The 27,830-nt window shown below is 53.0% G+C and overlaps 2 protein-coding genes across 2 annotated transcripts in view; both read right to left on the bottom strand.

The window, feature by feature from the left end:
* znf142 (zinc finger protein 142) overlaps positions 1-24,627 on the bottom strand; it is a 39,151-nt gene extending 14,524 nt beyond the window's left edge. The window contains exons 1-7 of the mRNA XM_067986982.1: positions 24,453-24,627; positions 17,170-17,568; positions 15,166-15,813; positions 9,115-9,315; positions 7,746-8,558; positions 4,646-4,823; positions 182-3,755 (exon numbers count right to left, since the gene is read on the bottom strand). Of these exons, the coding sequence (XP_067843083.1) occupies positions 182-3,755; positions 4,646-4,823; positions 7,746-8,558; positions 9,115-9,315; positions 15,166-15,813; positions 17,170-17,515 (5,760 nt within the window). The 5' untranslated portion in view covers positions 17,516-17,568; positions 24,453-24,627. The remainder of the gene's footprint in view (positions 1-181; positions 3,756-4,645; positions 4,824-7,745; positions 8,559-9,114; positions 9,316-15,165; positions 15,814-17,169; positions 17,569-24,452) is intronic.
* A 1,061-nt stretch (positions 24,628-25,688) lies between these two features.
* Positions 25,689-27,830, bottom strand: part of LOC137323478 (villin-1-like) — a 58,063-nt gene continuing 55,921 nt past the window's right edge. Inside the window, exon 20 of the mRNA XM_067986980.1 lies at positions 25,689-27,309. Coding sequence (XP_067843081.1) covers positions 27,196-27,309 — 114 coding nt within the window. The 3' untranslated portion in view covers positions 25,689-27,195. The remainder of the gene's footprint in view (positions 27,310-27,830) is intronic.

The raw sequence follows: 27,830 nt of genomic DNA, 5'->3' as shown, positions 1-27,830 counted from the left end.
AATCGAGGCGCTGCCGGGCCGGGTGCCGACGGAGGTCAGTGAGGGTGATGGGTGAAGGGGACTTGGTGCGAGTCAGGATACGGGCGCTTTTGAACGAGCTCAAGTTTACGGAGCAGATGGTGGGAGAGCATTGGGAAAGCGGAGTCTAGAATGGACACGTGGCACCCCGGGACCCCCTTACCTTTAAGCGCGACGGATCAGCGCAGGCGTAGCTGCACAGGTGGCACTTGTAGGGCTTCTCGCCGGTGTGGATGCGGATGTGCCAGGTGATCTTCTGCCGGTTCTTGGTGGTGTAGTCGCAGTCGGTGCACTTGTAGAGCCGCGTGCCCCCGTGGGCTTTCATGTGGTAGTCGAACACCATCTGGTGGCGGCAGGCGAAGTCGCAGAAGGGGCAGCGGAAGGGCTTCCCCCCCTCCCCGCCCTCCTCCTCCTCCGGGGCCTGCCCCCCCCCCTCCTCCTGCTCCTCCTCGTGGGTGTCCAGCAGGTGCTGGATCAGTTGCTGCCGCTCCCGGGTGGCAAAGTCACAGTGCTCACAGCGATGCCCGAAGTGGATCTTCTTGTGCTCCTCCAGCTGGTCCCTGCGCTCGAACCTCTCCTTGCAGGCGGAGCACTCCAGCTGAGGGTGCTGCCGCTGCACGTGGCTCTTGAGGGTGGACTCGCTGTAGCAGGCGAAGACGCAGGAGGGGCAGCCCCGGCACACCTTCTCCTCGTGCCGGCGCAGGCAGTGCTGCTTCAGGGCTCCCTCGGAGCTGAAGCGGGCCTCGCAGCGGCCGCAGGCCCAGCTGGGCTCGCCGGCGTGGCAGCTGCCCACGTGCCGGGTGATGTCGTTCTGGTTGTAGCCGCTGTAGTCGCACAGGGCGCAGAAGTGGGTGGGCCGCTTCTCGTGAACCCGCAGCTTGTGGATGCGTAGCTTGGAGCCGGTACCGAAGGTCTGCTGGCAGGCGTCGCAGGCTAGACGCCCAACGCCGGTGTGCAGGGACTCGTGGGCGTCTAGCCGGTAGCGGCGGGTGGTGCTGAAGTCGCAGTAGCGGCACTTGTAGGGCTTGACGCCGTCGTGCTTGATGGCCACGTGCTGCTTCAGGCACCGGACCTGCTTGCAGGTGAACTCGCAGAGCCGGCACCTCAGCCGCGGCCTCTTGCGGCAGCACTTCTTGCCGTGCAGCCGGGTGTGGTGCTTGAGAGCGGCGGGGGACTTGCAGACGAAGGAGCAGAGGCCGCACTGGAGCTCGCCGGGCTTCATGCAGCCCTTCCTCCCGTGGGTGTCCATGGCTCGCTCCTGGTAGCAGCTGAAGGGGCAGGAGGGGCAGGAGAATCGCCTTTGCCGGGGGCCGCCCTCCGTTTCGGATTCGCCGCTGTTCTCCGGGTAGCCTTGGTTTCCAGCTCCGCTCCGGCTCCCTTCGTCCCCGCTGGAGGACTCTCTGTCCAGGCCGTCCGCCGACTCCTCCGGGTCGGTCTCGTCCGAGAGATCCTCTTCCTTGGTGTGCTTGATGGCCCGGTGGTTCCTCAGCGCCCTCTCCGACCGGAAGAGCAACTCGCAGAAGCCGCACGGCAGCTTGACAGGGGCCGCTGCTGCCGTCGTTCCACCGCAGCCGCCTTCCACGTGGCTGCCGATGTCCGGCTTGCTGGAGCAGACGAAGGGGCAGGAGGAGCAGTAGAACTTGCCCTCGTCGCACCTGAACTTCCACGCCCCGGATCCCCGCTGGATCTCCTCAGCCAGCTCCGGGTCCGCTGGGGTCTCGTCCCGCTTGGCCGAGGCCGAAGTCTCCTTGCCGACAGGGGCAGCGCCGCCCGAGGCCTCCTCTGCCAAGGACCCGGGTTCCTCCTGGTCGCAAGCAGCAGGGTTGTCCTCTGCGGTGTGGCTTCCCTCCGGGACGCGGACGTATGTTACATCTGCCACCCGGTCTTCACCGCCTCCAGAATCTTCCGTCGCTTTGGAGAGCTGCCGATCAGGTTTAGCTGGAGTTGGATTCCACCCTGGCGTCTTATTCCTACCGGCGCTGGCCCGTTTCCCTTTCCTCTTGGGGGTCTCTCCCGTTTTCTCCGTCTCTGTGCCCTGCTCCTTCTCCTTGTCCTTGACCCGACCGGCGCTGGACTGTATCACTGCCGATTGTCGGACGTAGAGCTTGTGCTTCTTTACGATGACGGGACATTTCTTTTGCAGGTGAGTGTTGAGCCCTCGCTGCTGCTTGAAAGTGGCCCCGCAGGCTGTGCACACCAAGGGAGACTTTTTGTTCTGGCAGCCCGACTTTGTGTGAAGGACCATGGCTTTCTCTTTCCTGGTGACGTACGAGCACCGCTCGCACTTGAACACCTGGGCGTCCGTTTGGACGACCAGCATCTGCACCCTACCCTCCAAAACCAGGGCTTGGGCCTGCTGCTTGTCCTGTTTCCGCAGGGCCTTGATCTCGGATTCGGACTGCGAAAGCTCCGTCTCCTCCCGGATTTCGGGCCGGTTGCCCTCGGGCTCGGGACCGTCCCGCGCCGCGGCTTCGCCCCGAGATTCGGCCGCGCCCTGGCTACCGTCGGAGGGCTGAGTCATCGGAGGCCCGACGGCTCTTACCCAGGCCCCGTCAACCTGGACGCTGGCAGATGCGCCAACCTCCAACTCAGCTGTCTCGTCAATTTGGTCGTTTTTATCTGGAAGCTCGTAGCCACTGCTCTGATCTTCATCGGCGAAGACATCAACGCTGTGTGCTACTTCCTCTTGACTTCCCACCACATGGTCCCTGCTGTTGCTTGCTGCATTGTCCCCACTGCCACCTTCCTCGTCTTCACAGTGGTCTCCAATGTCAGCGTCATCATTGCCGACGTCAGCCTGCACATCATCGGCGTTGTTCAGTCCAAAGTCCCTGTACATGGTGGCAGCGTCACAGGGTTCCCATGAATCCAAGGCCGGCAGCTGGGAGCTGGAAAGCTGCTTTGCTGCCTCATCCGACGGTGCATTATGAAACTCCAGCTGGGCCTCGAAGACCTCCTCTAGCTGCGAGCTGCTTGCGCCCAGTCCCTTCTGAAACGTCCTCTCCATATCGTGGTCGTCCCCCGTACCGACCTCCACTGGATCCACTGTGCCGGAAGCAGCCCCCTGGCCTGCGGTGGCAGGTGGTGCCGGGTGCTGCCTTAACTGTCCCGTTTCCTGCGTCACCGCACCGCTCTGCGCTTCTCCGGGCTGCGATGGCCCTTGTCCGTAGAGAGAGGCCCCAAAGGCTCGCTGGTAAACCTTCTCCTGCTCCTCCAGGACGGCGGAACTCTTCCTTTGCCACACTTCGCTCCTCGAAGTCGCTGGAAGTATTTCCGTCCTGGCCGAGGTTGAACGAGTCAAGCCTGCGTCACTGTACCCCAAGAGAATGTGGGAGGAGTTCATGGCCATCTCTTCCTTGGCGTAGTTTTCCAGCCACGCCTTGTCCCCCGGCACGTAGCCGTGGACCTTCCTCTTGTGGAAGAAGAGGCTGGTGTTGCTGAAAGTCCGGTAGGAGCACAGTGCGCAGCGGAACTCCTTGTGCTTGGTATGCTTGCAGTTCTCGTGGTTCAGGAGGGCCTGCTTGTAGCGGGTCTGGTAGCTGCAGTACTGGCACTGGTAGAGGGGCATCTGGTAGTCCTTCGAGTGCTTGACCTGCATGTGCTTCTGCAGCTCGTACTTGCGTTTGCAAGCAAAGCCGCACACTTCGCAGATCAGCGACTTGCCCTGGTGCCGCAGCTTGTGGCTGCTGAGCTGGTCTGCGCGGTGACAGCGGTACGAACATTGATTACAATGGTACCTGCAACAGAGAAAGACGGTAGTAGTGGAGAGCCAGGGCGTTCATTTTCAAGGGGGGGGGGATTTGGGGACCAATGCCTGGACATCATGTCTCCAGCGGGGATACCAGAAGCGCATCAGCTGATACCTCGGCCACCGTTCTCTTTCTGTTGCAACCTTTCTTGCCTTTCCCTACTTCATCAGTACTCTCTGAACTATCAATGCTTCTCTGAGCTTTCCTCTCTCTTTCCTTCCAAGCTTCTAATAAGGAGTTCTACATGTTCTCCCTTCCCACCCCCTGCACAGATACCAAGCACCCGTGCTGTACCTGCCCCTGGGAGTGTTTGATGGGACAGTGTAGAGGGAGCTTTACTCTGTATCTAACCCGTGCTGTACCTGCCCCTGGGAGTGTTTGATGGGACAGTGTAGAGGGAGCTTTACTCTGTATCTAACCCGTGCTGTACCTGCCCTGGGAGTGTTTGATGGGACAGTGTAGAGGGAGCTTTACTCTGTATCTAACCCGTGCTGTACCTCCCCTGGGAATGTTTGATGGGACAGTGTAGAGGGAGCTTTACTCTATATCTAACCCGTGCTGTACCTGCCCCGGGAGTGTTTGATGGGACAGTGTAGTGGGAGCTTTACTCTGTATCTAACCCGTGCTGTACCTGCCCTGGGAGTGTTTGATGGGACAGTGTAGAGGGAGCTTTACTCTGTATCTAACCCGTGCTGTACCTGCCCTGGGAGTGTTTGATGGGACAGTGTAGAGGGAGCTTTACTCTGTATCTAACCCGTGCTGTACATGGGCTGGGAATGGTTGGTGTCAACAATGGATATCCCAAATAGAACAGCGTCCCTTCTCCTACTACTGACATCCTTTGACAAGCACAAAATTCACACAAGAAAGAGTGTTACCTCAGGTCTCCGGTGTGTTTACGCATGTGCACCGTCAGGTAGTGCTTCCACTTGGTGATGTATCCGCACTCTGTACACATGTAGTTCTTATCGTCGGAATGCGTGAGCATGTGCTTCGACAGGTAGCCTACGTCCCTGCAGGTGAAATCGCACAGTTCACATTTATGTGGCTTCTCGCCTAGAAAGGAGGGTTTAAAACCAACAAAAAAAAACAAACAAAAAAATAAAATAATTAGACCCAGGAACATTTTTGACCAATACTCCTCCAACTCCTTAAATCTTGTATAGAACCTTGGTTAGACCACACTGGGAGTACTGTGTACGGTTCTGGTCTCCGTATTATAAAATGGATATAGAGGCACTGGAGAAGGTGCAAAAAAGATTCACAAGGACGATACCAGAACCGAGAGGTTATACCTACCAGGAAAGGTTGCACAGGCTGGGGCTCTTTTCTTCAGAAAAGAGAAGGCTGAGGGGTGAGCCAATAGAGGTTTTTAAGATTATGAAAGGGTTTGATAGGGTAGACTTAGATAAATGTTTCTACTTGTGGGGGAGACCAAAACTAGGGGCCATAAATATAAGAGAGTCACTAATAAATCCAATAGGGAATTCAGGAGAATCTTCTTTACCCAGAGAGTGGTTAGAATGTGGAACTTGCTACCATGAGTGGTTGAGGCAAATAGCATAGATACATTTAAGGGGAAGCTCGATAAACACATGAGAAATAGAAGGATATGCTGATAGGGTGAGATGAAGTGGGGTGGGTGGAGGCTCGTGTGGAGCGTAAACACCAGCATGAACCAGTTGGGCCGAATGGCCTGTTTCTGTGCTCTACATGCCTGAATGATCCTACTTCCTGGGTCACTCTACGTATCACAGTTTACACAAGCTCAGCCATCCCCCTCACCAGTAGCCATGAAGTATACTTGTATACACACAGCCCTCTACAAAGAATTGGTGAAAGACTCCTTCTCAACAACACTGGAGCTCAACAGCCACTGGCCCGACACGCCGTGGCCGAGTGGGTAAATGCACCGCCTGGTGTGGCACTAAGCCATACAAACAAGGAGGGCCCGGGTTCAATCCCTGGTGTGGGCTGAGCTTACTACTGTCAATGGCTACTTAAATGATCTTGGTGTTCCCGTGCTAAAGAGTAGGGAACAAAATCAGCCAAGGGCCCCATTCGTAACTGTTACTCAGTGACTCCTGCACGGCTGTGTTGGTCAGGCAGACTGAGCTCTGCTACACTTCCTTCCCCCACCCGACACGAAGAGCTTCGTAACACTCTGTCGAGGCTCGCACATCAAGAATGGTCACCTGGATGGGAATACTGAAGGGCATCTTCGGAATTATAACCCAGCAAAGAGTCAATGCCTTCGGGAGAGGAATTGAAGTTTATACTGGCAATTTGCCCGTTTGACACAGTCCCACATATGTTTTCTCTTGACAGCCTCACAAATCTCCATCTGCGGCTCGATTCCTGAACAATCTGCCCTCTCTTCACCTGCAGAGGTATCGCCACAACCATCCACCCCCATCTACAAACTGAACAATACAAATGATCCCAGCCAATTAATGTGGCTAACAAAAACCTATTCCTGTCCAATGCTGTGCCTGCAGTACATTGTTGCTGTGTAGATGTTGGTCCAAAGCGAAGGAGTCTCCCACCGTCCACCCTCCGTAAACTTGAGCTCATCCAAAACTCAGCTGCCCGTTTCCTAACTCGCACCAAGTCCCGTTCACCCATCACCCCCTGTGCTCGCTGACCCACATCGGCTCCCGGTCCGGCAACTCCTCGATTTTAAAATTCTCATCCTTGTTTTCAAATTCCTCCATTGGCCTCGCCCCTCCCTATCTCTGTAACCTCCTCCAGCCCGACAACCCTCCGAGATCTCTGCATCTCTGCGCTCATCCAATTCTTGCCTCTTGTGCATCACCAATTTTAATCGCTCCATCATTGGCGCCGTGCCTTCAACTGTCTAGGCCCAAAGCTCTGGAATTCCCTCCCTAAACCTCTCCACCTCCCTCTCCTCCTTTAAGACGCTCCTTAAAACCTACCGCTTTGACCAAGCTTTTGGTCACCTCTCCTAATATCTCATGTGGCTCGGTGTCAAATTTTATTTTAGAACCATCCTGTGAAGTGTCTTGGGACGTTTCCAGGTTTCCATTGATTCCAGGTATTTTTAACTTCAAGTGGACACAATACGAAATTTCCATATTGCCAACCATTATGTCTCAAAGAAATCCCAGAGAAAACATTGGTGCATTCTCTCAAAGATCCTTAACTGTTATCCCTTTGTTAAATGGTAAACATGGAAAATTAAACAGCTCCTTCTACTTTTTTTGTTTGTATAGATTTGGTGCTCATTAAGATCTTAGTGATGGAGAATGGAATAATCTACACCCCTCATCCCTGTTTCAGTATCATAAAATCCCAGGGCAGGTACAGCACAGGTTACATACAGAGTAAAGCTCCCTCCACACTGTCCCATCAAACACTCCCAGGGCAGGTACAGCACGGGTTAGATACAGAGTAAAGCTCCCTCCACACTGTCCCATCAAACACTCCCAGGGCACGTACAGCACGGGTTAGATACAGAGTAAAGCTCCCTCTACACTGTCCCATCAAACACTCCCAGGGCAGGTACAGCATGGGTTGGATACAGGGTAAAGCTCCCTCTACACTGTCCCATCAAACACTCCAAGGGCAGGTACAGCACGGGTTAGATACAGAGTAAAGCTCCCTCTACACTGTCCCATCAAACACTTCCAGGGCAGGTACAGCACGGGTTAGATACAGAGTAAAGCTCCCTCTATACTGTCCCATCAAACACTCCCAGGGCAGGTACAGCATGGGTTGGATACAGGGTAAAGCTCCCTCTACACTGTCCCATCAAACACTCCCAGGGCAGGTACAGCACGGGTTAGATACAGAGTAAAGCTCCCTCTACACTGTCCCATCAAACACTCCCAGGGCAGGTACAGCACGGGTTAGATACAGAGTAAAGCTCCCCAAATGTATCTTACTGCACAAAAGTGCCCTGAAACGTTACTCTGGTTACAGTGGCCGCCCCCGGTGGTTCTGGTTATTCTCACTAACCTGTATGGAGCAGAATGTGCCGGTTGAGAACTCTCTTGTGCGCCGTGGCAAAGTCACACTCGCTGCACTTGTGGATCTTCTCGTTGGCGTGCATCTTGCCCACGTGGTCGTTGAACTCCACCGGGTTGAACGTCTTGAACGGGCAGAAGCTGCACGCCAGCTCCTCGCTGCCCGGGTGCCCTTTCCTCTTGTGGCGCCGGAAGACGTGCTTGTTGGAGCAGGCGAAGTCGCACTGGTCGCAGTGGAAGGCGTAGTGCGTCCTGCGGTGCGCCTCCATCCCCGCCTCGGTGCCGAACAGGGAGCCGCACGTCCGGTAGCGGCACTCCACCGCCCTGGCGCCGTGCGCCTCCCTCAGGTGCCTGACAAAGTCCTTGCGCTCCTCCGCGGTGTAGCCGCAGCCCCCCTCCAGGCAGTCCAGCGGCCGCCGCTCCTCCTTGTGGGTCTTCATGTGCTCTTTCAGCGAGTTGCTGATGGTGAACTTCTCCTCGCAAGCTGGGCACGAGTACACGTCGGAGTAGAAGTTGGCGGTGTTCTCGTGCATGCTGGCCATGTGCCGGTTCAGGGAGTTCTTCTCCACGGCACTGTAGTCACACAGCGGGCAGTGGTGGGTCTTTTCCCCCAGTTCCCGCATCAGGTGGACCTTCAGCTTGCCTTTGCTGGTGAAGAACTTGTGGCAGTGGGGACACTGGAGGCTGGGGTCCGGGAAGTGCAGGTGAAGGTGCTCGACAAGGTGCGTTCTCTTTTTGAAGCAGCGTTTGCATTCCGGGCAGATGTGAGTCTTGTACAGATGTTCCATTCCTTCCTGGACGTCAACTGCAACGGACAATTAAGGAAAGAATGAAAAAAAAGGTCACAGAGATGCTCAAAGGGTACATGCAATTTATATCGCACTGCAACACACAGGTACTGCTAAAACAATACACCGTCTGGCACTGAGGTGTCAGCTGAGGCTCAGCGGTGGCACTCTGAGTCAGAAGGTTGCAGGTTCGAGGACTTGAGCACATAATCCAGGCCGACACTAGCTGTGCCAGTACTGAGGGAGCGCTGCACTGTCGGAGGTGCCGTCTGCCCTCTCAGGAGGACGTGAAAGATCCCACGGTCGCTATTTCAAAAAAGAGCAGGGGAGTTCTCCCCGCTGGCCTGGCCAATATTTATCCTTCGACCAACATCACTAAAAACGTATGATCCGGTCATTATTACATTGCTGTTTGTGGGATCTTGCTGTGTGCAAATTGGCTGCCGCGTTTCCTACATTACAACAGTGACCACACTTCAAAAGCACTCCATTGTCTGTAAAGCACTTTGGGACGTCCTGAGGTTGTGAAAGGCGCTATAGAAATGCGAGTTCTTTCATTCTTTTGTAACGCACCTTTGAAGTGTCTCTGTCTGAAGGATTTGGTTTTTCTGCTGGTGTCTCCCTCTGAGCCCGTCTCCGAAACCAGCTCTTCCTCTTTGCATCTGGACCGTTTCTGCTTTCTGGGCAGTCTTTGTGCTGTACTGCTGCCTTTGTCTACCGCCCGTCTCCTTCCTTCTTGCTCGTCGTTCTCTTCAGTAGCACTACCGCTCTCGTCTACAGGGAAACAAACGGCCAGGGGTCACACCGAGGAACCTTCCGGAAAGTGATGAGGGTGACATTCTAGATGATCACTCTATGTGGAACGGGAAGTTAGTCCATTGATTCACGTACAGCCCGACAGCCATGTATTGATATTGTACATTTTAAAGATCCTTCCATTTATGCTCACCCACTGTTTTCTATTAGAACTGTGTAGGTTCAAGGGGTAATCTCAGAGGTTAAGATTGCAAAAGGTTACTCGTAAATCACCTGTGGCATTGCTCACTTCCAGTTTTGAAAAACAAGTTCTTTTATATACAAAAATGGCAACAGAGTTGGGCAACTTCAAAAAAACTTGCCCCACGCAGCCACCTAGGGGCCAGAACCCACACTACACTGTCACACCACAAAACTGAATGGATTAATGTTGACATAGCAATTTCAAATGAGAAATGTTGACAGAAAAGTTTGACAAAAAATCGTGACAACGGGAAGTAATGTTTGCAGACAGGAAGTGCAAGATTTTTTAAGTAATAAACCAGTCAATGCATGTGGAAGTCAAGACCCAGTTTAGTCTTCAGGTGAGGGCGGGTTAGAGCGGGGGATAATTGGGCTAGGGTGTGCAGACGTAATTCAGTCCCCATATTAAAGTGTGTTCTTATTTTTATATTTCTATTATAAAATCGTAGGTCCAAATTTATAATGGAAGCTGCCTATGTAAACTTGTCACGCTGTAATTACACCTACCGGCCAGTGGTGGCGCTGTAGCATCAGGGTGTAGTTCTAATGTGACAAGTTTACATAGGCAGTTCCCATTATAAATGCTGATGTCGGAATTCACAATGGGAAAAGTTGATAGTAAGTGCGACAGACATATTTTAATATATTAATTAAAGATACAGATGATAAGGTAAATAGTGGAGAAAGAAACAGAGTTAACATTTCAGGTCGATGACCCTTTTTTCTGATGCAGGGTCACTGACCTGAAACGTTAACTCTGTTTCTTTGTCCACAGATCCTCCCTGACCTACTGAGTATTTCCAGCATTTTCTGTTTTTATTTCAGATTTCCAGCATCCGCAGTATTTTGCTTTTGATAAGGTAAACAATGGTAGGCGAGTCGGTAATGAGAGGCCATCAATTGAAATAACAAGAATTAAAAGAGAGGTAGAGAAAAAAAATGATTTATGCAGAAGGTAATTAGAACATGCCACAAAATGTTGTTGAAGCAAAGTCCATAATTACTTTTAACAGGGAATTAGACAGTTCTTTGAAAAAGTACTGAGCCATAATTTGCTGTGGCAGGGCATCTAAAGGTGTCTGCTGTTAGTTAGACTTGCCCATCCCCGCTTAGGTTTTTTAATTTTTTGGGTGGCAAATTGCTGAAAGTGCGAACTGATAACGGGGAGGTGAGGGGAAACAGGGCATCTGGGACCTGAGTGAACAGGGCAAGTAACTGGGTATCTCCTTAACTATTCAGATTGAAAGATTGTGAAATAAACAGCGCAAGAACTGAGGAGGAAGTGTAAATTAGAGTGGGTGAATTCAATGTAAATCAGGTACAAAAAGAGAAATACAGAGAGATTACAAGAGAGAGAAAAAAAATGACAAAGGAAAAGTAAAAAAAAATTTTAAATTTATCATTTTTAAATTCTCCAACAATTAAAACCTGAGGGAATGAGACTTGACACTTGTAATAGTTCATTTTCAGTGTCAGCGAGGTTGACTAGCAGTAATTAATACTTAGCACGTCGATAAAAGGGCACTTAGACTGAAATGGACAAGACTTAACTTTCTGTTAAGTTTAGTTTGTATCCACGAGACAAATACAGCAACTTCTCGCTGTTCAGTGCAAGTCAACGGTGAGGCAGGCAGCGAGATGTTGTTTTCACAAAGCTAACGGCAGAGCAGCACATCTGGGACAGCAACTTTTGGATATCCGCGTTTAACTGAACATCTGCTCCCCGCCTGAAGTTGCTGTAGCATTTTCGCATAAATAACTGCGGGCGACTTAGCCTCACCGTTATTTTGACAGCAAATTCTGGCCCCATTGTTAAATGATTATGGGAATCAATGGGACTAAACTAGGTGGCCCATCTGGAGAAAAACGACGGTATAGAATTGATGGGCTGAATGGTCCATTTATGTGCTATTACTTTCTATGATAATTGCATTCACATCGCACCGTATCACGTTGAAAGATCCCCAACTGTTTCGCACAGTCAATTACCTTTGGAAGTGTAGTTACCGTTGTTCTGTAGGTTAACGCAGGCTCCAAGCTCCCAGCAACATTCTTTCAGCAGGCAATTAACTCCTGTGAACCCTTTCTGAGTAAGTGCCCTCCCAAACACTGAGCCATGCAGACCAGAAGGTCTCAGGTTTCATCCCGTCTGTGCTGAGTGAACTGATTGAATTCGGGCCAACACTTGGAACAACAAAACTTGCATTTATATAGCGCCTTTAACGTAGTAAAAACATCCCAAGGCACTTCACAGGAACATTATCAAACAAAATTTGACACCAAGCCACATTAGAAGGTATTAAGACAGGTGACAAAGAGGTACATTTTAAGGAGCATCTTAAAGGAGAAGCGGGGCATAGAGAGGCGAAGAGGTTTAGGGAGGGAATTCCAGAGCTTAGGGTCGAGGCAGCTGAAGGCATGGCCGCCAATGGAGGGGCAAAGGAAATCAGGGCTGCACAAGAGACCAGAATTGGAGGAGCGCAGAGATCACAGAGGGTTGTCGGGCTAGAGGCGGTTACAAGGATAGGGAGGGGTGAGGCCATGGATGGATTTGAACACAAGGGGAAGAATTTTAAAATCGAGGCGTTCCTGGACCGGGACCCAACGAAGGTCAGTGAGTACAGGGGTAAGAACATAAGAAACAGGAGCAGGAGTAGGCCATACGGCCCCTCAAGCCTGCTCCGCCATTCAATAAGATCATGGCTGATCTTCGACCTCAACTCCACTTTCCCGCCCTATCCCCATATCCCTTGATTCCCCATGAGTCCAAAAATCTATCGATCTCAGCCTTGAATATATTCAACGACTCAGCATCCACAGCCCTCTGGGGTAGAGAATTCCAAAGATTCACAACCCTCTGAGTGAAGAAATTCCTCCTCATCTCAGTCTTAAATGGCCGACCCCATATCCTGAGACTATGACCCCTAGTTCTAGACTTTCCAGCCATGGGAAACAACCTTTTGCCAGTCTGAGTAACTACCTTTAATCCCTACTCTCTGTTTTCTGTTTTGTAATCAGCTTGCTATCCATTCTGCTACTTGTCCCCTGACTCCACATGCTCTGACCTTAGTCATGAGTCTACTGTGTGGTATCTTATCAAAGGCCTTTTGAAAATCCAAATATATTACATCTATTGCGTTACCCTTGTCTACACTTTCTGTTACTTCTTCTAAGAATTCAAACATGACCTTCCCTTCTGAAATCCGTGCTGACTATTCTTTATTATATTTTCGGTTTCTGGATGTTTTTCTATTACATCTTTGAGTAAAGATTCCATTATCTTTCCTACCACCGATGTTAAGCTAATTGGTCTATAGTATCATTGTAGGTACAGCACATAAGGAAGCCATTCGGCCCATTTTGCCTGTGCCAGCTCTGTGAAAGAGCTATACACTTAGTTCCATTCCCCTGCGCTTTCCCCATAGCCCTGCTAATTTTTTCCCTTCAAGTATTTATCCAATTCCCTTTTGAAAGTTTTTTTTTATTCGTTCATGGGATGTGGGCGTCGCTGGCGAGGCCGGCATTTATTGCCCATCCCTAATTGCCCTTGAGAAGGTGGTGGTGAGTTGAAAGTTACTATTGGATCTGCTTCCAGGCAGTGCATTCCAGATCATAACAACTCGCTGTGTAAAAAAACATTTCCTCATGTCGCCTCTGGCACTTTTGGCGATCACCTTAAATCTGTGTCCTCTGGTAATCGACCCTTCTGCCACTGGAAACAGTGTCTTCTTTTTTACTCTATCAAAACCATTCATAATTTTGAACACCTCTATTCTAAGGAGAACAATCCCAGCTTCTCCAGTCTCTCCACATAACTAAAGTCCCTCATCCCTGGTACCATTCTAGTAAATCTCCTCTGCACCCTCCCTAAGACCTTGACATCCTTCCTAAAGTGTGGTGCCCAGAATTGAACACAATACTCCAGCTGAGGCCTAACCAGTGATTTATAAAGATTTAGCATAACTTCCTTGCTTTTGTACTCTGTGCCTCTATTAATAAAGCCCAGGATCCCATATATTTTTTTTTTAGCAGCTTTCTCAACTTGTCCTGCCACCTTCAAAGATTTGCGTACATACACCCCCAGGTCTCTCTGTTCCTGCACCCCCTTTAAAATTGTATCATTTAGTTTATATTGCCTCTCCTCATTCTTCCTACCAAAATGCATCACACTTCTCTGCATTAAATTCCATGTGACTGCCCATTTCACCAGTCTGTCTCTGTCCTCCTGAAGTCTGTTACTATCCTCCACATTATTTACTACATTTCCGAGTTTTGTGTCATCTGCAAACTTTGAAATTATACCCTCTATACCCAAGTCCAGATCATTAATATATATCAAAAAGAGCAGTGGTCCTAATACTGACCCCTGGGGAACACCACTGTATACTTCCCTGCAGTCTGAAAAACAACCGTTCACCACTACTCTCTGCTTTCTGTCCCACAGCCAATTTTGTATCCTCGCTGCCACTGTCCCATTAATTCCATGGGCTTTAATTTTGCTAACAAGTCATATTAACCAAATACTTTAACCAAAGGGGATTGTTGTTATTGATCAGAAAGACAGAATTTGGCTCCCCCTCCCTGAAGGACATTAGTGAACCAGTTGGGTTCTTAAGGGAGCAGATCAGTAACTGGAAAACCAGAGGATAGATAATTCTCTGGTCCCTTATAACTTTTTTTTTATTTGTTCTTGGGATGTGGGCGACACTGGCAAAGCAATATTCATTGCCCAACTCTAGCTGCCCTGAAGAATCAACCACATAGTGTGGGACTGGAGTCACGTGTAGGCCCAGACCAGGTCAGGACAGCAGGTTCTCTTCCCTGAAGGACATTAGTGAACCAGTCGAAGTTTTCAAATCATGGTCATTTTATCTGGTGCCAGCCCACAGAATGACCAGATTTTACTGAATTCAATTTCCCAACTTGCCACCATGGGATGTGAACTCACAAACTTCCGAATTGCTATCCGGTGCCATAATCACTCGGCTGAAACCCTCATCCATGCCTTTGTTACCTCCAGACTCAATAATTCCAATGTTCTCCTGGCCGGCCTTCCATCTTCCACCTTCCAAATCTCTGCTGCCTGTATCCTAACTCACACCAAGTCCCTGTGCTCGCTGACCTACATCGGCTCCCGATCCGGGAACGCCTCGATTTTAAAATTCTCACCCTTGTTTTCAAAACCCTCCATGGCCTCGCCCCCTCCCTATCTCCGTAACCTCCTCCAACCCTACAACCCTCTGAGATCTCTGCGCTCCTCCAATTCTGGCCTCTTGCGCATCCCTGATTTCCATCGCTCCACCATTGGCGGCCGTGCCTTCAGCTGCCTAGGCCCTAAGCTCTGGAATTCCCTCCCTAAACCTCTCCGCCTCTCTCTCCTCCTTTAAGACGCTCCTTAAAACCTACCTCTTTAACCAAGCTTTTGATCACCTGTCCTAATATCTCTTTATGAGGCTCGGTGTCAAATTTTGTTTGACTTACGCCCCTGCGAAGAGCCTTGGGACTTTATACCATGGTAAAGGCGATATACAAATGCAAGCTGTTGTTGGCTACAGTAGCTGTTGGAACAAGAGCGCGTGCCAAGCAGATTAACGGGACAAGGTGATCGGGATGAGGTAACCTTACCAGAGTGCGTGGCCAGGTGCTTCTTCAACACTTTGCGATAGCGGCTGGTGAAGTCGCACTTGTTGCAGCCGTAAGCCGGTTTGCCCGGGTGCGCCCCGCTCTGGTGCTTGCTCAGGTCCCGCGGCCCACAGGCCTTGAAGGGGCAGAGTTTGCACTTGAGCTTCTTGGCCTTCAGCCGCCCCCGCTTCTTGTGCCGCGCGAAGAGCTTGGCGCTGGAGCAGACGAAATCGCACTGGTCGCAGCGGAAGGGGAAGTGTCCGCGCCGGTGCGCCTCCATCTCCGCCTGGCTGCGGAAGGCCAGCCCGCAGGTCCGGTGGGGGCAGGGGACCGGCTTGGCGGCGTGCGAGCCCGCTTGCTCCTTCAAGGCGCACGCCCGGGCGGATTCCTCGCCGCACGCGGGGCAGGGGTGCTTCTCCCGGGCGGCGTCTCCTGAGGGTCCGCCGCTTTCCTCGCCGCACTCCCGCAGCTTCCTGCGCGCCGTCCTGGGGCGCTTCGCCCGCGATCCGCCCTGGTCTTCGGGCCCGGGAGACGGAGGTCGTTTCACGCCCGGCGTGTGACGCTGCAGGTGTTCGGCCAGGAGGTTCTGGTTGTCAAAGCTCTCGCTGCATTGATGGCAGCAGTAAAGTCCCTCCATTCTGATTAAGGCATCTGTTGGGGACAGAAACGGTCGGTCAGTTTTCCTCATTATTTGTCAAGGAAGGGCCAGACTACTGGCCAATGCTCTACTCGAGTGCCTCGCTCAGGAATGCTGAACGGCATTGCACCACACAATGCTGGGATTTGGCAATTACCATTTTTAAAAACTCATTCTCGGGATGTGGGCATCGCTGGTAAGGCCGGCGTTTATTGCCCATCCCTCAGTTACCGAGCAGGTGGCGGTGGGCCTCCTTCTTGAGCCATTTGCAGCGGTTTGATGCAACTGAGGGGCTTGCTAGGCCACTTCACAGGGCAGTTAAGAGTCAACCACGTTGGCGTGGGACTGGAGTCACGTATCGGCCCAGACCGGGTAAGGACATTAGTGACACTGTTGGGTTTTTACAACAACAACTTGCATTTATATAGCGCCTTCAACGCAGTAAAACGTCCCCAAGGCGCTTCACAGGAGCGATTATCAAACAAAGATTGACACCGAGCGACAGGAGGAGATATCAGGACAGGTGACCAAAGGTTTGGTCCTCAACACTGGTATCACGCACTTCAAACACATGCAGTGGGCCCTCGCAACCAAACTACCTGTCCAATCAGCAATGGGAAAGCGGGAAGCATTCCAGAGTGAAAGGGGAAACAATATCCCATTAGCTTATTTTCTGGGCACCACACCTCGGGAAGGATATGTTGACCTTGGAGAGGGTGCAGTGCGGGTTCACCAGAATGATACCCGGGGCTAGAAGAGGATTAAATTATGAGGTCAGTTTGCATAGACTAGGCTTGTATTCTCTTGAATATAGATGATTAAGGGGTGATCTAATTGAGGTTTAAGGTGACTAATGGAGTTGATAGAGAGATACTATTTCCTCTGGTGGGAGAGTCCAGAACAAAGGGGGCATAACCTTAAAATCAGAGCCAGGCCGTTCAGGGGTGATGTCAGGAAGCACTTCACACAAAGGGGAGTGGAAATCTGGAACTCTCTCCCCCAATAAGCTATTGGGGCTGGGGGTCAATTGGAGCTTCCAAGACTCAGATTGATGAGATTTTTTTGGGTAAGGGTATTAAGGGATATGGAACCAAAGGCAGGTAAATGGAGTTAAGATACAGATCAGCCATGATCTAATTGAATGGCGGAACAGGTTCGAGGGGCTGAATGGCCTCCTCCTGTTTCTGTGATAGAAGACAGGGTCTAGAGCACAAAGGAAAATGTACAGCTTGGACAGTGACAATCCTGGCCATTAGCTCCTGCTTTTATGCTGGTCAGTAGCTACCTCAGAGTGCGCTCTTCATGAACTCACCCTGACAGCTCACAAGGCTCCGTCACGTTACTGCACCGAAAGCGACCAAGTTAAGTACCTTGAGGGTCGTCAGCAGCCTCCATCTTTTCGTCCCGCTGGGTGGTTTGTGCAAGGTCCTTCCCCTCGCACTCTGGGCCGTTCTCCGGCAGCTCCTGCGCGGACGTCACCGTTATCTCCAGGGTCAAGGCTTGGCGGACGTCCTTGCGGGCGGGCTCGTCCCGAGGATCGGAGCCACGCTCGTCCGCCACAAGGTGCCCCACCTCCGCGCCGAACCGCCCGTCGCCATGGAGACCGCCCGGCTCCCCTTGCAGCTCCACAATGCCGTGGAGCGTGTATTCCTGCTCGGGAGTGAAGGTCCCGTAGATGCCGTCATTGCTCGCGACGCTGCCCGTCTGGTCTTCCATCGTCCCTCGTCCAATCGCTTTGCCCGTCCACTCTTCCACCTCAGAACTGAATCCTGTCGACACACAATTGTGAAAGGGGTTTTGATAGAGGAAATAAGGAGAAATTGTTTCCAGTGGCAGGAGGGTCGGTAACCAGAGGATACAGATTTAAGATAATTGGCAAAAGAACCAGAGCGGAAGATGAGGAGAAATTTGTTTTATACAGCCAGTTGCTATGATCTGGAATGCGCTGCCTGAAAGGGCGGTGGAAGCAGATTCAGTAATAACTTTCAAAAGGGAACTGGATAAATATTTGAAGGGGAAAATTTTGCAGGGCTGTGGGGAAAGAGAAGGGGAGTGGGACTAATTGGATAGCTCTTTCAAAGATCCAGCACAGGCACGATGGGCCGAATGGCCTCCTCCTGTGCTGTACGACTCTATGATTCTAAGAATGATGCCCCACAACCTTCGGCCACACACCACAAACCTGTAAAAGCTGCTGAACCAATTTTCTATGGCTGTATGTTCAATGTCTGGTCTGTGATGAGTTGGCTACTCTCTACTCCAATAATTTATATTTATATAGCGCCTTTAATGTAGGAAAACATCCCAAGGCCCGTAATCATACAAAAATTTGACACCGAGCCACATAGAGAAATATTAGGGCAGATGACCAAAAGCTTGGTCAAAGAGGTAGGTTTTAAGGAGCGTCTTAAAGGAAGAGAGAGAGGGGGAGAGGTTTAGGGAGGGAATTCCAGAGCTTGGGGCCTAGGCAGCTGAAGGCACGGCCGCCAATGGTGGAGCGAAGGAAACCGGGGATGCGCAAGAGGCCAGAATTGGAGGAGCGCAGAGACCTCGGAGGGTTGTAGGGCTGGAGGAGGTTACAGAGATAGGGAGGGGGCGAGGCCACGGAGTGATTTGAACTCAAGGGTGAGAATTTTAAAATTGAATCGTTCCTGGACTGGGAGCCGACATTGGCCAGTGAGCACAGGGGGAGACGGGTGAGCGGGACTTGGTGGGGGTCAGGATACGGGCAGCAGAGTTTTAGATGAGCTCAAGTTTACGGAGGGTGGCAGATGGGGAGGATTACTACAAATGTCTGCAGCGTACCTGGGCTGAAGAGGCCCTGCTTCAAAACATCCTTCTTTCATAAGAACGGAAGAAATAGGAGCAAGAGTAGGCCATGCGGCCCCTCGAGCCTGTTACGCCATTCAATCAGATCATGGCTGATCTTCGACCTCAACTCCACTTTCCTGCCCGATCCCCATATCCCTTGTAAAAACAGAAAACGCTGGAAAAGCTCAGCCAGTGAGGCAGCGTCTGTGGAGAGAGAAACAGAGTTAACGTTTCAGGTCGATGGCCTATTGTCAGCTGACGAAAGGTCTTTGACCTGAAACGTTAACTCTTGTTTCTTTCTCCACAGATGCTGCCTCACTGGATGAGCTTCTCCAGCGTTTTCTGTTTTTATTTCAGATTTCCAGCATCTGCAGTATTTCGCTTTTGATCCCCATATCCCTCGATTCCCTTAGTGTCCGAAAATCTATCGATCTCAGCCTTGAATATACTCAACGACTGAGCATCCACAGCCCTCCGGGGTAGAGAATTCCAAAGATTCACAACCCTCTGAGTGAAGAAATTCCTCCTCATCTCGGTCCTAAATCCTGAGACTCTCCAGCCAGGGGAAACAATCTCTCAGCATCTACCCTGTCAAGTGGGTTCCGCCAGGACCACTCGGCTCCAGACCTCATTACAGCCTTGGTCCAAACATGGACAAAAGAGCTGAATTCCAGAGGTGAGGTGAGGGTGACTGCCCTTGACATCAAGGCAGCATTTGACCGAGTGTGGCACCAGGGAGCCCGAGTAAAATTGAAGTCAATGGGAATCAGGGGGAAAACTCTCCAGTGGCTGGAGTCATACCTAGCACAAAGGAAGATGGTAGTGGTTGTTGGAGGCCAATCGTCTCAGCCCCAGGGCATTGCTGCAGGAGTTCCTCAGGGCAGTGTCCTAGGCCCAACCATCTTCAGCTGCTTCATCAATGACCTTCCCTCCATCATAAGGTCAGAAATGGGGATGTTCGCTGATGACTGCACAGTGTTCAGTTCCATTCGCAACCCCTCAGATAATGAAGCAGTCCGAGCCCGCATGCAGCAAGACCTGGACAACATCCAGGCTTGGGCTGATAAGTGGCAAGTAACATTCGCGCCAGATAAGTGCCAGGCAATGACCATCTCCAACAAGAGAGAGTCTAACCACCTCCCCTTGACATTCAACGGCATTACCATCGCCGAATCCCCCACCATCAACATCCTGGGGGTCACCATTGACCAGAAACTTAACTGGACCAGCCATATAAATACTGTGGCTACGAGAGCAGGTCAGAGGCTGGGTATTCTGCGGCGAGTGACTCACCTCCTGACTCCCCAAAGCCTTTCCACCATCTACAAGGCACAAGTCAGGAGTGTGATGGAATATTCTCCACTTGCCTGGATGAGTGCAGCTCCAACAACACTCAAGAAGCTCGACACCATCCAGGACAAAGCAGGCTGCTTGATTGGCACCCCATCCACCACCCTAAACATTCACTCCCTTCACCACCGGCGCACTGTGGCTGCAGTGTGCACCATCCACAGGATGCACTGCAGCAACTCGCCAAGGCTTCTTCGACAGCACCTCCCAAACCCGCGACCTCTACCACCTAGAAGGACAAGGGCAGCAGGTGCATGGGAACAACACCACCTGCACGTTCCCCTCCAAGTCACACACCATCCCGACTTGGAAATATATCGCCGTTCCTTCATTGTCGCTGGGTCAAAATCCTGGAACTCCCTTCCTAACAGCACTGTGGGAGAACCGTCACCACACGGACTGCAGCGGTTCAAGAAGGCGGCTCACCACCACCTTCTCAAGGGCAATTAGGGATGGGCAATAAATGCCGGCCTTGCCAGCGATGCCCACATCCCATGAATGAATAAAAAAAAAAGCCCTCTCAGAATCTTATGTTTCAATGAGATCACCTCTCATTCTTCTAAACTCCAGAGAGTATAGGCCCATTCTACTCAATCTCTCCTCATAGGACAACCCTCTCATCCCAGGAATCAATCTCGTGAACCTTCGTTGCATCCCCTCTAAGGCAAGTATGTCCTTCCTTAGGTGAGAAGACCAAAACTGTACACAATGCTCCAGGTGTGGTCTCACCAAAGCCCTCTCCTCCTCCTCCTCCTCCTCCTCGCTAGGACAGTATCGCAAGCACCAGCCACCCTCCAATCCCTCACCCAAGTGTCATTCTTATTACATCAGCTTAGTTAGTGTCGACTGGTCATTTTATCACGAAGCCTTCGCAGCTGAGCTCATATCTGGTCCTCAGCTGCTCTATCCCGTAGGAGTTATTGCACAGCGATCGAGAACAGGAAGCCAGTCTGCTTCCCCAACCCAACCCCAACAACCAAAAAAAGGCACTGAGGCCAACTGTAGCTCCCCCCACTGCCACCCAAACCGAGTGCAGCTAACTCAACACAAGCTAGGGACCAAACCCAGCGCCTTCCTGGTCTGTACGGCCCGTAAAATGTCAATATCCTATCAGGGGTTGGGCACTGCGTTGGAGCACCCGAGGGAGCACTCCGAGGATTTGGGAACAACGGGCGAGTGATATTCCAAGGATGGCAATACTTCCAGCCAGTGCCATCACTCTCGCCTCTGAGTCAGAAGGTCGTGGGTTCAAGTCCCCACTCCAGAGACTTGAGCCCATAATCCAGGCTGACACTCCCAGTGCCAGTACTGAGGGAGTGCTGCACTGTCTGAGGTGCCGTGTTTCAGATGAGACGTTAAACTGAGGTCCCGTCTGCCCCTCTCAGGTGGATGTAAAAGATCCCACGGCCACTATTTCGAAGAAGAGGAGGGGAGTTCTCCCCGGTGTCCTGGGCCAATATTTATCCCGCATCCAACATCACTAAGACGGGGCACTGGAGGGGGGGGCAGTGACGGGGCACTGGAGGGGGGGGCAGTGACGGGGCACTGGAGGGGGGGGCAGTGACGGGGCACTGGAGGGGGGGGGGCAGTGACGGGGCACTGGAGGGGGGGGGGGCAGTGACGGGGCACTGGAGGGGGGGGGGGGCAGTGACGGGGCACTGGAGGGGGGGGGCAGTGACGGGGCACTGGAGGGGGGGGGCAGTGACGGGGCACTGGAGGGGGGGGCAGTGACGGGGCACTGGAGGGGGGGGCAGTGACGGGGCACTGGAGGGGGGGGGCAGTGACGGGGCACTGGAGGGGGGGGCAGTGACGGGGCACTGGAGGGGGGGCAGTGACGGGGCACTGGAGGGGGGGGCAGTGACGGGGCACTGGAGGGGGGGGCAGTGACGGGGGACTGGAGGGGGGGGCAGTGACGGGGCACTGGAGGGGGGGCAGTGACGGGGCACTGGAGGGGGGGCAGTGACGGGGCACTGGAGGGGGGGCAGTGACGGGGCACTGGAGGGGGGGCAGTGACGGGGCACTGGAGGGGGGGCAGTGACGGGGCACTGGAGGGGGGGCAGTGACGGGGCACTGGAGGGGGGGCAGTGACGGGGCACTGGAGGGGGGGGCAGTGACGGGGCACTGGAGGGGGGGCAGTGACGGGGCACTGGAGGGGGGGCAGTGACGGGGCACTGGAGGGGGGGGGCAGTGACGGGGCACTGGAGGGGGGGGCAGTGACGGGGCACTGGAGGGGGGGGCAGTGACGGGGCACTGGAGGGGGGGGCAGTGACGGGGCACTGGAGGGGGGGCAGTGACGGGGCACTGGAGGGGGGGGCAGTGACGGGGCACTGGAGGGGGGGCAGTGACGGGGCACTGGAGGGGGGGCAGTGACGGGGCACTGGAGGGGGGGCAGTGACGGGGCACTGGAGGGGGGGCAGTGACGGGGCACTGGAGGGGGGGCAGTGACGGGGCACTGGAGGGGGGGCAGTGACGGGGCACTGGAGGGGGGGCAGTGACGGGGCACTGGAGGGGGGGCAGTGACGGGGCACTGGAGGGGGGCAGTCACGGGGCACTGGAGGGGGGCAGTCACGGGGCACTGGAGGGGGGCAGTGACGGGGCACTGGAGGGGGGGCAGTGACGGGGCACTGGAGGGGGGGCAGTGACGGGGCACTGGAGGGGGGGCAGTGACGGGGCACTGGAGGGGGGCAGTGACGGGGCACTGGAGGGGGGCAGTGACGGGGCACTGGAGGGGGGCAGTGACGGGGCACTGGAGGGGGGCAGTGACGGGGCACTGGAGGGGGGCAGTGACGGGGCACTGGAGGGGGGCAGTGACGGGGCACTGGAGGGGGGCAGTGACGGGGCACTGGAGGGGGGCAGTGACGGGGCACTGGAGGGGGGCAGTGACGGGGCACTGGAGGGGGGCAGTGACGGGGCACTGGAGGGGGGCAGTGACGGGGCACTGGAGGGGGGCAGTGACGGGGCACTGGAGGGGGGCAGTGACGGGGCACTGGAGGGGGGCAGTGACGGGGCACTGGAGGGGGGCAGTGACGGGACACTGGAGGGGGGCAGTGACGGGACACTGGAGGGGGGCAGTGACGGGACACTGGAGGGGGGCAGTGACGGGACACTGGAGGGGGGCAGTGACGGGGCACTGGAGGGGGGCAGTGACGGGGCACTGGAGGGGGGCAGTGACGGGGCACTGGAGGGGGGCAGTGACGGGGCACTGGAGGGGGGGCAATGACGGGGCGATGGAGGGGGGGCAATGACGGGGCGATGGAGGGGGAGCAATGACGGGGCGATGGAGGGGGAGCTATGACGGGGCGATGGAGGGGGGGGCAATGACGGGGCACTGGAGGGGGGCAATGACGGGGCGATGGAGGAGGGGCAAAGACAGGGTACTGGAGGGGGGCAAAGACAGGGTACTGGAGGGGGGCAAAGACAGGGCACTGGAGGGGGGCAAAGACAGGGCACTGGAGGGGGGCAAAGACAGGGCACTGGAGGGGGGGCAAAGACAGGGCACTGGAGGGGGGGCAAAGACAGGGCACTGGAGGGGGGGCAAAGACAGGGCACTAGAGGGGGCAATGACGGGGCGATGGAGGGGGGGGCAATGATGGGGCGATGGAGGAGGGCAAAGACAGGGCACTAGAGGGGGGGCAATGACAGGGCACTAAAGGGGGGCAAAGACAGGGCACTAGAGGGGGCAATGATGGGGCGATGGAGGGGGGGCAAAGACAGGGCACTAGAGGGGGGGCAATGACAGGGTGATGGAGGGGGGGGCAATGACGGGGCGATGGAGGGGGGGGCAATGACGGGGCGATGGAGGGGGGGGCAATGACGGGGCGATGGAGGGGGGGGCAATGATGGGGCGATGGAGGGGGGGGAAATGACGGGGCGATGGAGGGGGGGGCAATGACGGGGCGATGGAGGGGGGGGGCAATGATGGGGCGATGGAGGGGGGGCAATGACGGGGCAATGGAGGGGGGGGCAATGACGGGGCGATGGAGGGGGGGGGCAATGACGGGGCAATGGAGGGGGGGGCAATGATGGGGCGATGGAGGGGGGGGCAATGATGGGGCGATGGAGGGGGGGGCAATGACAGGGCGATGGAGGGGGGGGGCAATGACGGGGCGATGGAGGGGGCAATGATGGGGCGATGGAGGGGGGGGCAATGATGGGGCGATGGAGGGGGGGGCAATGACGGGGCGATGGAGGGGGGGGCAATGACGGGGCGATGGAGGGGGGGGCAATGACGGGGCGATGGAGGGGGGGGTAATGATGGGGCGATGGAGGGGGCAATGACGGGGCGGGGGGGGGGGGGGACTCCCACCTTGGCCTATTGCTGCCTGGGGGCCTGCCCCTCCCCCTCTCCCTGTGAGGGAGTTCAGGCCGTGGCTCCTCTCCGCCTCACAAACACACACCCCCCGCCCCGCTTGGCCCGGCCCGGCCCGGCCGCAGAAGGGAAGGAAAGGCTGGGGTGCGGCCAGGGCCCAGAGCCCCGAGGCCCGGTACTCACCCTCCCCCGACTCCCGGTCCCCGGCTCCGGCTCCAGCTCCAGCTCCAGGCCCGGGTCCCGCTCCCGGTCCCGGGGCCGCGCACTCGGGCGCGATTTTTTCCCGGTCCCGGGGCCGCGCAGTCGGGCGCGATTTTTTTTCCTCTCTCCGCCCGCCCGACTGACTTTTTTTTTCTCTTTTCTTCCCCGGGCCACTAAATGCCTGACCTAAAGAGGGGGGGGGGGAAATCAACCCCTTTTAAAGCAGTTTTTTTTCTTTCTTTTCCGAAACGTTTCACATCTCGAACCGGCGGCTCCCACCATTAAGGTTGGATTCTGATCATTATGTTTACGATTTGTTTTCTGTGTGTAAAAAAAATATTAAACTTTCCGGCTTTAGGTCAGACACCCTACGAACTGTAAGCCCCTCGCCCACCCCCGAGTTGGCAGCGCGGCCAATAGGAAGGCTCCGTAGCTTAAACGTCACAGGGTGAAGCACCCGCCGCCATTTTGAGTTAGGGCAAGTAGAGGGGAATTGGGTGGATGGAATGGGCCATATTGGGAGACATGGGTCGCCTACAGTGCAGCACAGAACAACCTGCAATAACTGAGAACCACTCTCCCCCCCCCCCCCAAATAAAACCCCCCCCAGCCCCAATTGATTTGAAGATAGACTGTTGACTTGGGGGTCAGAAATTCATAGAATTGTGCAGGAGACCATTCAGCCCATCAAGCCCGTGCCAGGTTCTCCCCCCATTCCTTCACCAATATTTATCCCTCAATTGACATCACTTTTAAAAAAAAGTTATCTGGTCATTTATCACATTGCTGTTTGTGGGATCTTGCCGTGCACAAACTGGCTGCCGCGCGTCTCCCTACATTTCGACAGTGACTACATTTCGACAGTGACTACACTTCAAAAGAAATTTCATTTGGCCGAAAAGGGCTTTGGGAACGTCCTGAGGTTGTGAAAGGGACGATAGAAAGAAACTTGCTTTTCTTTCGGTTAAAATCAGGGCTATTGCTGTGTGGAAGGGACCAAATGGTCACAAGGGATTTTCACCAAATGGAAGTTAGTTCATGTGACCAATATACTGTGTATTTAGCCCTGTGCAACTACAGGGTAACTTCTGTAAAGAGGGGTACAGAGCAAGCTAGCAAGTGCCATCACACTAACAGTTATCCCATGAGTACCCACACTACAGTGTGATGCTGCAACCGGCCCATCTTCCCTCCCCTCAGAAAAAGAAGTAGAGTAAATAGAGTGAATCATTTCATTTTTATTTTTGTGAACAATTTATGTTTAAATACATCTCACATGCACAATAAGCTTTTACAATCAAAACACTCAATTCACTTCAACTGTAGCGTACAAACACATGCATCACTAATTGAGATGCTGAAATGTTTTTGCAGAGCAATTCGAGAGACTTCTCCTCTCCAAGATTAGGACAGTGGCTACTCACTGCTTTGTGACATTGTTCTCCTATTTCCATTCCTTGGCTGGTGACCAACGCATTCCAACCTTGAAGAGTAAAACTTGGGTCTTCCAAAAAAAAAAACAGGACCAGGAAGAGGAGAATCGGGATTGGTTATGTCCCTGGGGGAGGTTGGAAAAATTATCTACACCTAGAATGTGGATTAAAAGCTATGCAAAATTCTGACTTTCAAGGAAGGAGTGAGGAGTCAGCCATCTTGGTTTTCTTTGCCTTTTGTACCTGATTCTACAATGTGGAGTGTGAGCTGGACCGTCCTATTAGTTTTCTATTTTGTACCACCACCCAAAGATTGGAGGGAAAAAAAAAACAAGATTTTGCCAATTTAAAGCCAGTCACAGCAAGTGCTGCTTAACTACAGAACAGCACTTTTCTGAAACTGCCCCTTATAAATAGGCGACTCCACCTGACTGTACATCCAATAGGTCAAGCCTGAGATCCAATTTTAATACATCTTACAGTTCATTAAGCAGAGTTCCGTTAGACAAACTTTTTTTAAAAAAAAACAAAATAGAACCTGCCACAGATTTCTTTGACATCCTTAATCAATTGTAAACAATTTTACACCACCAAGTTATAGTCCAGCAATTTTATTTTAAATTCACAAGCTTTCGGAGGCTTCCTCCTTCGTCCTTCCTCCTTCCTCCTCCTGAGGAAGGAGGTAGCCTCCGAAAGCTTGTGAATTTAAAATAAAATTGCTGGACTATAACTTGGTGTTGTAAAATTGTTTACAATTGTCAACCCCAGTCCATCACCGGCATCTCCACATCATCCTTAATCAAAGTGTTGATAAGAGTAGCTACGCTTTTAAAAATCTGCCCCAAGAGTCTGCTTTTACTGTACATCTTAGAAGCAGTAGCTTTTCAGGTAGCTGAACTGTGATGGTTCTGGTCGGTGCCCTGCTGTCGACAGGATTGGGTGTCCGCCAGTAGGTGTCCCTAGCGGGCCACGTAGCTTGCTGCTTGTTGTGACCTCTAATGGCTGAATTGGGAACTGCAGTTCTTTTTGTCAAATCAAATCTCAAAAAAGGGAACGGGTGGCTAATTCATGGCCAAGGTTGGTTTGTGGCAACTTAACGAGATCATCTGAAATCCTTCAGGTTGCACAGATTCTCACACAAGCATTAAACCGGTATTGATTAGGTTTGGCAGGGTCTTTTACAAAGTTTACAGTTCTGCCCTTAAACTGGCACAATCACACTCACTTTGGAATTAATACAATTTTTTTTTTATTTAAAAAAAAAGAAACCGTCCAAGTTAGGGTTCATGTCTTTAAAACAACCCCTTCTCTTTCTTCAGGTTCTTCTGCTTCCACTCTGGCATCGCATTGAACTTCATTCGCGTTGTCTTGAAAATCATCTCAAAGTCCTCCTCTGAAAGGTACTCCTGTGTGACAGAGGGAAGAGAAGGACATCAACCAAGAGGTTCAGGCTAGCGGAATGGATAGAAATATACACATCAATAGAAAATGTGTCAGCCGCGGCCCAGTGGGTGGCACTCTCGCCTCAGTCCACACTCCCTCGCAGGCGCCGTCTTTCAGCTGAGACGTTTAACCGAGGTCCCGTCTGCCCCTCTCAGGTGGACGTAAAAGATCCCACGGCCGCTATTTCCGAGAACAGCAGGGGAAGTTCTCCCCGGTGTCCCGGGCCAATATTTATCCCTCAGTCATCATCACATTGCTGTTTGTGGGATCTTGCTGTGTGTAAATTGGCTGCCGCGTTCCCTACATTACAGCAGTGACTACACTTCAAAAAAAAAGTACTTCATTGGCTGTGAAAGTGCTTTGGGGCATCCTGAGGTTGTGAAAGGTGCTATATAAATGCACGTCTTTTTGTACTCAAATAGATTAGAGAATGGCTAGTTAAGCAACAAGTACTAGTAAATGGGAGACATCTAGTAACTAGTGT

This window comes from Heptranchias perlo, chromosome 7 (genome assembly GCF_035084215.1).
Source record: "Heptranchias perlo isolate sHepPer1 chromosome 7, sHepPer1.hap1, whole genome shotgun sequence".
Lineage (NCBI taxonomy): Eukaryota > Metazoa > Chordata > Chondrichthyes > Hexanchiformes > Hexanchidae > Heptranchias > Heptranchias perlo.
The sequence above is the reverse complement of the archived record's forward strand: the minus strand, read 5'-3'. Positions and strand labels throughout refer to the sequence as shown.